We start from the raw sequence: 15,649 nt of genomic DNA on the forward strand, positions 1-15,649 counted from the left end.
ATCCCATCATTCAACCGTGGCTATGTGTTCCATATTGCACTACACTTGTTTCTTGCAACCATTGTGAAATTCTTTTCAATTAGTAAAAATATAATACTATTGTGATGTGTATAGTTGATGTTTTATTTAGACTTTGTGACAATGACTTTGTGTAGTTACAAATTCATTATTGGGTTGTTGATATACTTTAGATTTTGGTGTTGTTAAAGGAAGTAAATGTCAATAGACACTGAGAGAAGAAAATTCTTTTATTCATTAAGAAGGCATTACATTTCGGATCCTCGATAGATATGCCTACATTAGACAATTTTATTCTTCATTCCTCTATTATTCTATTTTGGAGGCCCTAACATATGTGCTTACTCCTTCAGACTTTTGAACCTTAGAAGCTCTCAGACTTCTTCTTCTCTTTCTTTGCTTGTTTCTTCATTATCTTAGTAATCTCCTTCTTAAAATCTCTCGCTTCAGCCTTATACTACTACTTTGATTTACGTTCATTCATTTTAGTTGTAATGTGATCTGGATGGCTATACAAACGTCTATTTTATAAGAAGAAATCTCAGATTATGTATAATCTGCCTTGAAGACTATGCATCAAGAATCTGACTGTGACTATCTTGGATATTGTGGATAATAATTGCTTAGATTCTCTTTGTTTCTGTTTCTACAAACATCTACTTATGTTTTTACTCATATTCTCTCTTATCTCTTCTTTTATTCTATGTCTAAATTCTTGTGCCGACTTCATATGAAGAATATCAAGAAGGAATATGAGAAAAATAACAAATACTATTTTATATTCTTCATTCATAATTTGCTGTAAGTTATAATTTTTAAGGTTATTCACTCACAACTATTTTTATTTGGAATTATAGGTGTTTAAATTTAAAGTCAAGACACAAAGAGACAAGATAATATTATTTTTAAGGTTATTCAGATTAAAAAAAACAAATAATATCACAAAGGTTGTGTTATTCAACCGTTGTTATAAATAGAATAATAAAATCAATAATGGTGTTGCTATGATTCGAATCCATGGCCTATGAATTATTTCATAACGGTTGTAAAATTCAACAGTAGTTATACGTAGCGCACTACTTAACTTGTAACAACTGTCACATATGTCCGTTTTGGAAACTAACATAAATACAATTACACGTCACCAGACAACGGACGTACAACCGTCATTATATGTGTTTCAGAACCATCATTGTATGTATTTTTTGTACTAGTGTAAATTTTAATATTTAAAAAAAAAATTTATTATATATTATTTAATATTTTAAAACTAGTTCAACCATTTACTTAATCAAATATTAGAATTCAATTAATTTATTTGGTATAAAGTATCTCTAGGTAGAAAAAAAAAATAGAAATGAAGATAAAGTATCTCTGAACATATTAGTAAGTCATTGACTATGTATCGATTATAAATTAAATTATCACTTATCTTGTAGTAGTATTTTATAACCAAGATAGTTTCAATGAAAATAATAATTTGAAATAATTCATTCAAGATATAAACATACAATGTAAAATCTAACTAAGGAAGGTTGGTGGTGAGTTGACAGTCAATTACCTCACACATTAAGAGGTGGATAAAATTTTAATAAATTTCAACGTATAACACAAATAAATGTTGTATATATAGTACTAGTACAAAAAAATGATCATAGAAATGAAAGAATTCTTTAAGATTGTTGTGTGGGATATTTACACCTACAAACCTCGTTTTTCGAGCAACCCTAAGCAAGCAGGAGAGCATAAGCTTAGATGAGTCATTTTCTCTCTCTTGACCACCTCTATATCTGTGTCATAATCTCACACTTCTTCATCAACCTTTCTTCTCTCTCATCTCACACATAGATAATAGATTCTATACAATTTCGCAGTTTCCAAAGAAAACCATCTTTCACCTTCCTATAAAACAACAACAACTATGGACTCATCCTCCTCTTCACCCCCCACAAACACCAACAACACCTCCCTAGCTTTCTCTCTTTCCAACCACTTCCCTAATCCTCCACACTCCTCTTCCTCTCACCTCTCTCTCTTCCACTCCTTCACCCCTTATCCTCCCCCAACTCCATCTCTCACCCTCACAGGTTCACCGGAGCCAACTGACAGAGGAACCACCAACCTCTCCATATTCAGCGGCGGAAACAAGCTCGAGAATTTTCTAGGAAACTCCACCGCCACAACAAGAACCACCACATATGCACCCACAGAACTTCACCGTCTTTCCACCGACATATACGATTATGAACTGAAAAAAACCATAGCCGCTTGCTTCCCTCATGGCTACCCTACCGAACCAAACTCCGAACCTCCCAAACCTTCCCCCAAGAAAACCGTCGACACCTTCGGCCAACGCACCTCCATTTACCGCGGCGTCACCCGGTAAATATAGACTTATGTTCCTATATCTCTGCATAACTATCAACTGAACTGACTTAATAGAATTATTTAACGACATGCTTTCATTCATAATCTTTATACACATAAAGAAAATAATAAAATATTTTTTGCTATTTAATATTATTTTTGTTATTATTTTTAGACATAGATGGACGGGGAGATATGAAGCTCATTTATGGGACAATAGTTGCAGAAGAGAAGGACAAAGTAGAAAAGGAAGACAAGGTACAACAATATGCTATAATCTTGGTATTAGGGTTTCAAATTTTTGAATTTAATGCTTGTGTCTAACGTGCGCTGTGATGCACACGAGCAAAGTGGGTCCACGAGATCTAATGTGTGTGACCACTGACCGGAATAAATGGGAGTTAAAGAATGTGTCATTGTTTTCAAATTTCAAATCTCAATGTTAAACCTCATCTCAATCGAACGGTTCAGATTAATTCACTTCCATGCACAACTGTACTAGATTATTGTTACTCCGTTTTAGATTATTCTGACCGTGCTTTTTTTTCTTTTGTACGTGGTGAATGATTGCTGATTCGTGTGATGTGAACTTTTGCTTCAGTTTATTTAGGTGAGTTAGTACTTTTGTTGACCAGATCATCATTTTGTTTTAGCATATTCCAACTTCATGTTATTTATTGTATTAATGATAATGAATTTGAATAGTAGTTTGTTTTTTTTAGATTCAGATTCTACTCAAGTTTAAGTAATCATTTTTTGGTCATAAAATTGAATTTTTGTTTCTTGTTGTTTATTTAGGTGGTTATGATAAGGAAGAGAAAGCAGCTAGAGCTTATGATCTTGCTGCTCTTAAGTACTGGGGTCCAACTACCACTACCAACTTTCCAGTAATAAAGATTACCTTTTTTTTTTTACTACTATATGCGCAAATAAATAAATAAATAATGATCTATTTTTTTGTTGCAATTCTCAGATTTGTAACTATGAGAAAGAGCTTGATGGCATGAAGAACATGACTAGACAAGAGTTTGTTGCTTCTCTAAGAAGGTTACATTTTACTTTTGAAATTCTTATATACAATTAATTTGATATGAATTTTATGAATAGTTTTTATGGACATTTTGATTTTCCTTTGTGTTATAGGAAGAGCAGTGGTTTTTCAAGAGGAGCATCAATTTACCGAGGAGTAACAAGGTAAAAAAATTTACTTTTAAAAGTTATTGAATAATTAATAAATTTGGTCCGGGCTCGTAGTGGAGTGAATAAAATAGGAGTATTATTATATTTGAGATATTGAAGATTGAATTTTTTGCAGACACCACCAGCATGGTAGATGGCAGGCAAGGATAGGTAGAGTTGCCGGAAACAAAGACCTTTACCTTGGCACTTTCAGTATGTTCTTATCCATATATTCACATCATTTTCTTTTCTTTTCTTTTTTGGCATTTATCAAGTTTTAGTAATTTATGATAATATTTTGATAATATTCTATAACTTGATAATTTCTTAATTTACTTAGGCACACAAGAAGAAGCTGCTGAAGCTTATGATATAGCAGCAATCAAATTCAGAGGACTAAATGCAGTTACAAACTTCGACATGAGTCGCTATGACGTTAAAAGCATCGCAAATAGTTCTCTTCCCATAGGCGGTTTATCTAATAAAAACAGCAAAGTTTCTACAGATCATTCTTTATCAGAAAGCAAAAGCATTGATGTTGCAAGTATATCAGATGAAAGAACTCCGTCCACAGCCTTTACAATAACTCAGCAGCCTTCAAATTCTACATTAAGTTTCGCGATTCCGATAAAACAAGATCCTTCTTCAGATTACTGGTCCAATATTCTTGGATTTAATAGTAATAATAGCAATAATAATCCTAGTCATGCTGTTCTTCCATCTTCAACACCCTTCAACATGGATTTTTCTTCGCATGTACCTTCGAATACAAATGGCGATAACAATGGAGGCTTTTTCAGTGGATCAGTTGTTCAGCAGCAACAAAATGGAAACAATTCTTCTTCTTCATCATCATCATCGTCATCTTCAACAAGTTCGATTCCATTTGCTACACCGATATTTTCCTTAAATAGTACTAATAGTTATGGAAACAACTGGATCAATAATGGACACACATTCCAAACACATGCAAAACCAAGTCTGTTTCAAACACCAATATTCGGAATGGAATGAGCTCGCTCATGCACCAGATAGAAAAGAAGATGAGAATCTGTGCATATAATAATAATAATAACAACAAATGATGAAAGTGTTGAAGGACAAAGTGATGTAGTGATGGTAACATGCAATAGAAGCAGAAAAAGATAAGGACTAGTCTTCAGTAGTTTCATGAGATAGCTATGTTGCTGACACTATGTACTACTAACTCAAAGTTCCTTTGTTTGTTTTAAGTTTTGATTTCTTGCTTTGTTTTTGATTTTTTTTTTGCGTTTTGTCCCTGTTCATCAACTTGCCATATACGTGAAAGCATTCAATGCTTGTGTTAGCATAAAAAAAATAGTTTGCATCAAATTAGGTGTATATTTTATTTGTTATATAAAGAAAAATGTTGAGAACTGTTGTGTGACGTAGAAAATGTAGAGATAAAGATAATATTCGTTGAGTGTTTGACGTTTATTGTGAGTGGGGATCTCTTTAATTTGGGTAGCTGGATTTGTTTCACATGCAAGAGCACACGTCTCTGTACACTATGAAGTCAGAATCATTCATTAGCTTTTACTACAGTAGTACTTTTTACTATTATACTAGGAAAATAATAAATAAATAAATAAATAAATAAATATTTTATTTTTATTATAATTATTGGAGTTTTCACATGATACAGTGCATTGCACGTTTTTTACTTGAGTTTTAACAAATGTGTGGTCAAATAATGTAACATTTTCTTGACAAAAAAATAACGTGACATTTTCTTGACAAAAAAAATCTAACATTTTAGCTTAATAAATTAAGAGTCTACAATTAGTTATTATTGAATTAATAATTTTAATTAATTAAATAAGAATAATTAGATTCTTATTTAAAAATTAATTAATTAATTAAATTTATTTTTATATTAATTATATTAATTATTAATTATTAATTAATTAATAAATTTGTTAAGTAGAAGTTCAAATATGAAAATGGATTATAAAAAGACACATTTCAAATAATAGAATCATAATTACCATTATCTTATATATAAAATATAGTCTCTATATAACTATAGTCACCATAAAAAACACTATTCACAACGGTTGTGAAATGCATATTATGACGGTCTTACGTTCGTTATTATGTAGTGTGTAATTAGAAATATGTTGTTTTCTATCACGAGTGTGTTCAGGGCCGGAGCCAAGGCCCATCTAGCCCGGACAGGCGCCCGGACTCAACCTCTACTTTCTTTGTACTCCCCCAATTTAATAATCGATTTTTAGACAAAATTAGGGGCAAAATTATGGACAAAATTAGTAAAAATAGGGTGTGAAAATTAAAACAGATGAATAATCAAGGGTGTAAAGTTTTTGCCTAGACTGCATAAAATTCCTGGCTCCACCACTGAGTGTGTTACCGTGGTCATCAAATAACACTAAAGTGTCAAACTTAATAATATGACACATTCGATAACTCTTCACCACATGTCTGTATAATAAAATTTACCGTTAGATTGAAAGATATTATCATATAGATCACGCTTATAAAATTTTGCACCAATAAAAAATATTAGATATGTTAAAAATTAACGGTTTTCATGAAGTTTTGTAAGACGTTAGTTTTTATGCATCTCGTTGATATGTCAAATGATTTTCGATTGATGTTAAATTTTATAGACATGATGTATAAGATAATAGCTTTCAATCCAACGGTAGATTTTATTATACGGATGAGTGGTGAAAAGTCATTAAAGATGTCATGTTAATAAATTCGAAACCCAACAACTACAATTTAATTAAAATATAAAATTTACATTTCACCACGGCTATAAAAGATAACATTTATGGTATGTATACATGAGTTTATTATAATATATGTGTCCCTTATTTTTCCCTACACCTCATTGGACATATACGATCATTTAAATTGATGTAGAATATAATCTGAAAAATCAAATTATTCTTGAAAAACAAGTTAAACAAACCATTAATTATTTTTCGAATTTCATGCATCTTGTAACTCCTCTCTCGCTCTGTAACACAGAGAATTTGATTCAATGACCTAAGTTCTTCATAGCAACGGTTCCTTTTTTTCTAACTTATTTGTAAAAGCATCAATTTGTTGACTAATTCTAGAGCTGTCAAAATGGGCTCGGCCCATAAGCCCGTCAATTTAGCGCGGGCTGGACCGCAGATACCTTAAAAAACACGACCATGTCTTTTTGGGCCAGTCCACGGGCCTATGTTTTTTATGGGATGGGTCGGGCCAAGCAGGCTTCAGGCTTACCCATTAAACAAAGATTGTGGTAAATTTTGGGGAAAAAAGATTGAGATAAGATATGATTTCATAATTGTGTTTTCAAGTGATAAAGTAAAGTTAAAGAGGATGGAAATATATTTTTAAGATGATGTGATCAAGGAAATGGTTGTGAGATGGAGAGAAAATTTGATAAGTATCAGTGATAATATTAAGTTACTTTGTACTTTTCCATGGATGATTTTGTGGTATTCATATATATATATATATATATATATATATATATATATATATATATATATATATATATATATATATATATGAATATATATATATATTTTAAACATCGCTTATATGCATTTATGATGACTCTCTACTTATGTTGTGTTGCATTTATCCATTACATCCTTTTTATAAAATTAAAACTATAATATTAAAATACGGGTCGGACTGGCCCATCGGACCGCACGAGCCTTTGAAAAACGGGTTGGGCTCATTTTATGTGGCCCATTAAGCAATCGGGCCGAGCCGAGTCAACCCATTTAAACACGTTGGCCCACCGGGTCGAAGCGGGTTGGGCCAGGCCGACCTATTTGACAGCTCTAACTAATTCGAATTCATCATCATCACTATCATCGTAATAATCATCAAATAATGATGATGATGATGATGCTAGTGACGATGATGAGTTTGAATTAGTCAAAAAATTAATGCTTTTAAACTAGAAGAGGAGAAATTGTTGCTATGAAGAATTTATGACATTGAACAAAATTATATAGGTTAAAGAGCGAGATATGCATTACGAGATGCATGCAATTTAAAAAACCACTACGACAAATAATACGATTCACCTTAGATGCTAAATGCAATTAACCTCGACTACAGAAGCGAGGTAACAAAGTGCAACATGAAAAGTATCAATTTTACTCATCGGTTTTTAAAACATCGAGGAGAAAATGTTTATACACGTGAGTTCGAAACCCAACTTCTGCACTTTTAATATTTTCAAAACTAGCGCATCATACCTATCGATTTATCAAAAACACCGAGAAGATTGCTTCTTTTTTTAAACTCGTTACAAACTATATAATATTAGTAAAGTAATTGTTTATTCATAATATAACATTGCTTACACAGAATATTTATGTAAATATATCTAACAATTTTTGAATCTGATTCATCGTCATCACTGTTGGCAAAGATCAGATGTTGGATCATCGTTTTATTTAAATGTCGAGAAAGATAAAATGTTGGATGCAATATATTTTAGATCCCTTTTGCATTTATTTGTTTCTAATATATTAAACTAAAAAATGATTAATTAAAATAATGAATATATGATTATTGAAGAACACCGTAAAAATTGATTATTGAAGAACACAAACCTTGCAATCCATCGTAGAGAATTTTATCAAGTTTTTATTCTTCAAAGTTTTCATGTTATAGGTTTCATTAACAATTATTGATATTCATAATGCTTTTATAAAGGATGTCGATTAGGTTTCACGCAGATCACTAATGGAAGTATCTTAAGCGTTGACACTCATGAAATGAACAACACATAATTGTTTAAGGACGGTGATAAATATATCCTCAATTATCACGAAAAAATTTTACCCTCGATATTTGACAAAAACCGAGGTAAAAAGTGTATAAGTTTTTTTATTTTATTTTTAACATTACATTGTTTACATAGTAACTGTTATTCTTGGAGAACAACACATCTTTGTTGTAATCAAGATCCTGTCGGATACATTTTGTATTGTAATCCATCATAGAGAACTTTTACAATCTTCTTTAAGTTACAAAATTTCATTATCTTGAGCAGATATTATCAAGGAAAATACTTTTATAATAAAGATATATAGTGGTGGATGTAGATAGTATGTTGTGGATTGATGCATTGACAATAATTTGAGCGTTTTTCTTTTAAGAATGTAAGGTAGAAATTTGTTGTTGTAGCTTTGTATCATTATTCCTCGGTTTTTATTTAAAAAACCATAGAAAAACCTATTTTCTTTTTTAAATAGAAAAATTAAATAAAATAAGTAAGCTCCTCGATTTTATAAGAACACCGAGGTAAATAATATATTATTTTTAAACATTACATTATTTACACAAAATATTAAAAAAAATCCATATTCATCGTCATCGCTCCAGTTCCAAATTTTGTTGAATATATCTTTTTAATGGTTGAATATCCTTCTTTGTTTAACTTGGAAGCAGAAATGTTTTTATGCACTTACACTCTATCATAAGGAACTTTTCCAATATTATTTCACAGAAAATTGTTTCAGGAATACAACACCAACAACACTATGTGAGATAAATTGCAAGGGCAGAAAAAATATTTTGTTTCAGGATAGACTAACATTAAATATTTTTTTTGTCTTGTAATCCATCCCAAAGAATGATGCACACTAGTTTGGGGGACAACATATAAGTTAGGATTAGAGTAAATTTGTTTAACAATTATTTTTATAGTAAAATCTTATTATTTTATCTCTCGGCTATTAAGGAAACCGAAGGAATAGATCAATTAGTTTTCACTTATAAACAAATAAAAACATAAACTGCAATAGTTAGGATTCGAATCATGTTAGAGTTATTCTTTTCCTCGGCTATATTAAAAACCAAGGGAATATGTTGTTTTTATTTTTATAAGAAAATAAAACACGGCGCGCCTTGGCATAATACCTTAGTTTTTTTTCTGGATGAGGTGAAAGTTTCGTCATGAAGTGTATTATTTGTAGTAGTGGACATTAATTGATCTAAGTTGGTTTTCAAATATAACTTAATTTTCAAATTATTATTTTCTAAATCAATTTAAATTAATGCATGTTCAGTGAAGGGTTTGTGAAACAAACAATCTACATATAATATAATAAACTCAATTGGATCTTCTGTCAATCTACATAAGAAATTAATGCTGTAAGAGTCACAAAAACAAAATATTTCTAAGTAGCAAGAAGGTTTTCTCTTGTGACTTAGCAATATTTACTACAAGAAAAAGTGTTATTTGCCAGGGGTAAAACCTCAAACAAAAAAATTACGTTGCTTGGGGTAAATCACCTCGCAAAGTACAAATTTTGTTTACAAAAAAAATTATATTGTGGGGTTATCCCTAGCAAATTAGAAAGAGCGAAGTTTTGATTTTTGAAAAAATAGATTGTGAGGGGTAACCCATGGCAAGCAGAAAATGGCGCCAAAGTGTTATATCGTTAGTCAGATATTGTAGAGCATTGTGAGGGGCTGACCCCAACCAAACCGAAGAAGTACAATTCTGAGGGGTAACCCCTTGTCTGTGGGGACAACATGCGTCCCATCATCGCAGTGTTCAAACTGCGCGTGCAGGGGGCATTTTTCAATGCCTACACATTTCGAGGGGAGCCCCGTCGCAGATTATTTTGTTCATTAATGCACTTATCCGTTCCATCGCTTCAAGTTTTCCTTTAAATCTTCCTTATCTTTCCATTTTCATTTGCCGAGACAATATTTCTTTCCCATTCCCATTTTCTCTTCTTGCTCTCAACAACAACCAACTTAATCTAAGGTAATTTTACTTCCAAATATATTTTTATTATTTATGTTTATTGTTTTTCAAATTTGTAATGTAATTTTTTTTTCATTTTTTTTTGTGTTTCATGTACCAATTGGCTTATTTAGAGGAGCAAGATTTTGGAGTTAAACACCAAATATACAATAATTTGTTCATCATATTCAAATACACATTATAAATTTTTGGAATTTTTGTTATACATTATTTTTTTTTTGTAGTAGATTTATGTTATATATATGTATATTTGTTTGGTGCGACTCATGTTGTGTTATATATATTTTAAAACACAATATATATACTGTAAACTATTTATTCAAGTAATTTTATAAAAAAATTCGAAATTAAAATTTAATTTTCAGTTTATTAAAACAAAATATATATACTATAAATAATTGATTTTTTAAATTTTTTAATTTTTTTTTCAAAATTAGAGTGCAATATACAATTTATTTATTTGAAAAATAGAATATTTATTTAAAGGTTAAAGTTTTTTACAAAATATTTATTAAAAAAGTAACTAAAGTTTTTTAGAAAATAGAATATTTATTAAGAACATGATAGTTTGTGTTTAGGAGTAAAAACAAGTTTATATTTAATAACATGATAGTTTATGTTTAGGAGTAAAAGCAAGTTTATGTTTAGAAAAAACTCTAAAAAAATAGTATATAATTTTTAAAACAATACGTAAATATATTTAGAAAGTTTGTTTGATTAGAATAAATAGGTAGATATATTGTTTGGTTAAATATATATTTTGAAAGTATGGTTGAATAATTTTTAAAACTAATTAAATATCTTTAAAATTATATGTTTAATAAGAATAAATAGGTATATTGTTTGGTTAAATAATTGTTAAAAAAATTATTAAAATTAGGTAGATATATTGTATAAAAAATGCATTCTTACAATTTGTCAGGGACTTAACCCCAAGATAATTGAAAACACTTGCAATTTGCACTTAATTCCAAGTAAAAATCTGACACAACATACTGTACCACTGTGCCACACGACACACTACTCTGGGTGGTAGATGGGGATTTGTAATTTGTGAGGGGGGAAGCCCCAAGCAAATATGTGATGTGATACACCCCTCACAAACATTTTGTGATGGCCTGTTTTACTAGGGAAACTTTCCCCTGGCAAAATACTTTGTAGTGAGGATTTTTTCACTTAGTGAGGGGTTTAACCCCTGGCAAATAACAATTTTTCTTGTAGTGATTTTATTCTTGTTCTGAGAAACATTTATCAAGAACAACAACATACAACAAAATTAATCAACATTTATCAACAAAACAACAACAACATATCAACTCATAAAATGTTTCACGAACGAATCTTTTATTGAAAAGATTCGTAGAAAATAAAGACGAAGAAATGATCTACTTATCTTAAAATAAACTGAAGTTGATCTACTTTGTGTTGCTATGAAGAAAAATACAAGGTAGATGAAGCTTCCACAATAGCTTCATTCTTCTTGTATTGTTTCTCCATAACAGCACAAACCATTTGTGAATCACACTTATTCTTTATGACTTAGTAATATTTTGTTTTTGTTCTAAGAAATATTTATCAACAACAACATACAACAACATTTATCAACAAAACCAGAACAACATAAACAATATATCAACTCATAAAATATTTCACGAAAGTACCTTTTATTGAAAAGATTCGTGGAAACTGAAGATGTTTTTCTTGTATTGTTTCTCCATAGCAACACAACCCATTTGTGAACCCTACAAGTCAAAAAATACCATATACCAAATGTAAACAGTGTCATACATAGAACTGAGATAACAAAAAATATCATGCAAGATGAAAACTCTTTGTAATAAAAAATGGGACTGTAAAAAAGAAAACGAATGAAAAACAAAGATAAAGGAAAGTACATATACACATAAAAATGGAAGAAAGCGTATGAATAATATGGAAGAAAACTTATGAAGAAGAAGAAATATAAAGTGTATGAAGTTGATTACCTTTTGGTATGAAAAAGTTTATGAGGATGAGTTCGCTGCATGTGGGAGAAAGGGATTGTACATATTCTATAATTCTCAAAGGTCGGTCAAGGAAACCGGAATTGGAAGAAAGTGTGGCGGACAATGAATTAGGATTGATTCTAGAGATCCTGCCTACTTGCAACTCGTCAGGTGCCTACCTCGAGTTGCCTACTTGTAACTCGGCAGGTCCCTACCTCGATTTGCCTACTTGCAACTCGACAGGTGTCTACCTCGATTTGCCTACTTGCAGCTCGACATATTTCTACCTCGAGTTGCCTACTTGCAGCTTGGCAGGTAGGGGTGGCAAAACGGGCCGTGGCCCGCCGAGCCGGCCCGCGCACCCGCCTTAAAATGGCGGGTTGGGTTGACATTTTAGGCCCGCCGTCCGCCATAGCCCGCCGCCGCCAAACCCGCCGCCCGCCATAGTCCGCCTCGCCAAAGTCCGTCGCCTGCCAAAATCCGCCGCTCCGTCAAAATCCGCTATTTTTTAAGTTAATTCTACTAATTATAACTTTTGATGGTTTTATTTTATACATTTATTTGTGAATATATGCAATATTTTTAAGTAAAATTTATTTAAAAATGCTTTATAAATAATTGTTCTAAAAACTATGTGAAAAATCTAATTAAAATGTAAAAAAATATATTAAAAAAATGAAAAAATAAAATAAAAAAATTGGCAGGCAAGTCCGCCAACCCGCCACCTTGGTGGGGTGGGCTAGGTTTTTATGCCTATCTCAATTTGCGGGCTTGCCCGCCCCGCTCTTTTTTGGCAGGCATACGACGGGGCGGGGCGGGCCTCCCGCTTTGCCACCCCTATTGGCAGGTGCCTACCTCGAGTTTCCTACTTGCAGCTCGGCAGATGTCTACCTCCAAATCGGCCTCGGCGGTTACACACATGCCAAAGGTTGCTACTGTTACGGAGGTTATGATTCCCTATTGATGAAGTTAGTTACAAACGTTACAATATTTATGGGCGGTTACAACGGTTACAAGGACGATTAATGATCATTAAAGACTAAGGATTTCACTATAAATAGGGCTCCCGACCGAGAAATAAGAAAGAAAATCCTATTCTTGAGCTTGCACCACTTGCACGACTCTAATCCCTAAAGCGAATACTTACAAACTCTTGTGTGACTTCGCCGAAATCCTCTTCTGGGAAGTAATCTAAAATGTTTTGCAGGAACATAGATGTTAAGGATTTGTTTTGAGATGTTATCAAATTTTAACACAAAATAGTCGTCACTCTCAAAACCGTAATATATATAACTTATCAACATGGTTGCGGACAAAAATCGTGATAAAATGTAAGCATTATTCACAACGATTTCTGGTAATAACTGTGGTAATAAGTATTTTAATAATAATATATTTATATGACTATAAGGACAAACCCTTTTTATTGTTCATAAAGGGGTTTTTCACCGCCGTAGATAAACTCTAACCATCATACAACGTAATATATCTACAAAGGCTTTTGAGTCCTCCTGCCATTGAAGTAGAAATTTACATTCCACTATTACTAGTACCATAGATTATGATCTTCAATTTACCGTATGTAGGAAAATAATCTCTTCTTTCCATCTTAAGAGAATTCCAAAAGACATTATAAATATCAATTGATAAATATCAATTGATAAATAATTCCACAAGTCATAAGTACATTTCTATGACTGTTTAGAGGTTTTAGTAATAAAGTATATGTTATTATGTGTTGAACATCCATAATTAATTGGTTATTGATTTAATTTTAATAAAAGTAGTACCCCAATAGTCATTCTCTACAATTCAACAATGCAAATATACTAACTCAAACTCACGATGAGGACTGCAATAATTGATCCTATATGCTTCGGTACTATTTTACATTAGAAAGGTAAGTCATGGGGCCACTAATTATGAGGGAGTAAATTTTGACCAAAGTTGGATTATCAAATTTCAAAAGTGAAAAAGGAAAGTTATAACTATATAAATGATCATGATACACAAAGGACAGGAAAAAGACAAATATTGGTAGTGTAATGGAACTTTTTGAGATGAGTCCTTTTCTTTTGGTCTAGTTATAACTAGACTTCAATAAGTTTAACTATAGACTTGTTCAAAATTTCAAAGAATAAATGGAATGTAAAAATGGAGGGAATAGAACAAAAAAAAGTGTCTTTTCTCGTCTCTTGTCAAATCCTCTTAGGATGAAGAATGATCACTGTCCTTTGTACCTTTCGGTGCTTATTATACTTCCCTACCATGCATGCCCTCATCTTTGACCATTGCTTCACTATGCATCCTTTTTGTTTTAATTTAAGCGATTCATTTAAGTTTAATTGCATTTATAATCTTATTGCATTCTTGATTCTTCAATTTAATTTAAAGCTTTACTCTGCTCTCTGATGTAATAAACGATATTTTATTAAGAATAACAAGTTTGAGTTGAAAGTGTTAAGAAATAAAGTGTGGAGAAGTTTCATATTGAATAAAAAAATGGAGACTTGATCATTTATAAGTAGGAGAATTTACACACCTATTACTTTAAGATTTTTGATGAATATGTGATGTGTCTCTCATAAGGGGTGTTGCTTATAAAGAAATGTTCCAACTTAAATGTTCCCTCATGTAGACATCCCAAATTGGTGATCCAACAGTGGTATCATGAGACTGATTTGGGTAAAGGTTCATATTACTTGTATCGAAAGTCCTCCTCACATGGTGTTGGGTAAAATGCATGTCCCGTTTGAAATAATATCAACGGTGATACAAGTGTATGTGGATGAAAGAGTTTTTGCTTGAGGGAGAGCATTGTGGATAGACTCACACGTGAAAGGGAGTGTTGAGAAAAACAAGTGTGAGTTAAAAGTGTTGAGAAATAAAGTGTGTAAAAGTCCCACATTGATTAAAAAAAGTAAACTTGAGCATTGATAAGTGAGAGAATCCCCAAACCTATTATCTTAAGTTTTTTGGTGAGTATGAGGCGTGTCTCTCACAGAGTGTGTTTCTCATAAAAAAATGTCTCAATGTAAATGCTCCTTCATGTCCCCCCCCCCCTCGGGTTATTGATAATCCAACAATTTTTTAGTCTCTCAAAAGACTATTTTCTTAATTTATATTAAATTTTGCCCAAAAATATTCATGTGCTTTTGTGGCAATCCAGTTTGTAAAATTAGACAATGTGAATAAGCAAATTTCACTTAACTCAAAAAAATAATAATTAAAAATTGGTCATTTTCTTCATCTTAATCTTCTTCTGCTTCATCTTCATTTCCATCTTCTTCACAATCCAACTAGCATTTAAGCTCTA

At 31.6% G+C, this 15,649-nt stretch overlaps 1 protein-coding gene across 2 annotated transcripts; it reads left to right on the top strand.

The window, feature by feature from the left end:
• Nucleotides 1-1,694: 1,694 nt before the first annotated feature.
• LOC131628595 (AP2-like ethylene-responsive transcription factor AIL5) lies at nt 1,695-4,796 on the top strand. 2 transcript variants are annotated; one of them, XM_058899437.1, is made up of 8 exons: nt 1,695-2,400; nt 2,561-2,643; nt 2,987-2,995; nt 3,184-3,272; nt 3,359-3,432; nt 3,529-3,579; nt 3,701-3,777; nt 3,905-4,796. In XM_058899437.1, the coding sequence occupies exons 1-8, from the start codon at nt 1,940-1,942 to the stop codon at nt 4,576-4,578; spliced, it is 1,518 nt and encodes a 505-aa protein (XP_058755420.1). In that variant the 5' UTR covers nt 1,695-1,939; the 3' UTR covers nt 4,579-4,796. The 2 variants fall into 2 exon arrangements, with proteins under 2 accessions (XP_058755420.1, XP_058755424.1); XM_058899441.1 differs by lacking the exon at nt 2,987-2,995 and having other exon boundaries at nt 1,696-2,400; nt 2,561-2,642; nt 3,174-3,272.
• The last annotated feature ends 10,853 nt before the right edge of the window (nt 4,797-15,649 follow it).

This window comes from Vicia villosa, linkage group LG1 (genome assembly GCF_029867415.1).
Source record: "Vicia villosa cultivar HV-30 ecotype Madison, WI linkage group LG1, Vvil1.0, whole genome shotgun sequence".
In the NCBI taxonomy this organism is placed as follows: domain Eukaryota; kingdom Viridiplantae; phylum Streptophyta; class Magnoliopsida; order Fabales; family Fabaceae; genus Vicia; species Vicia villosa.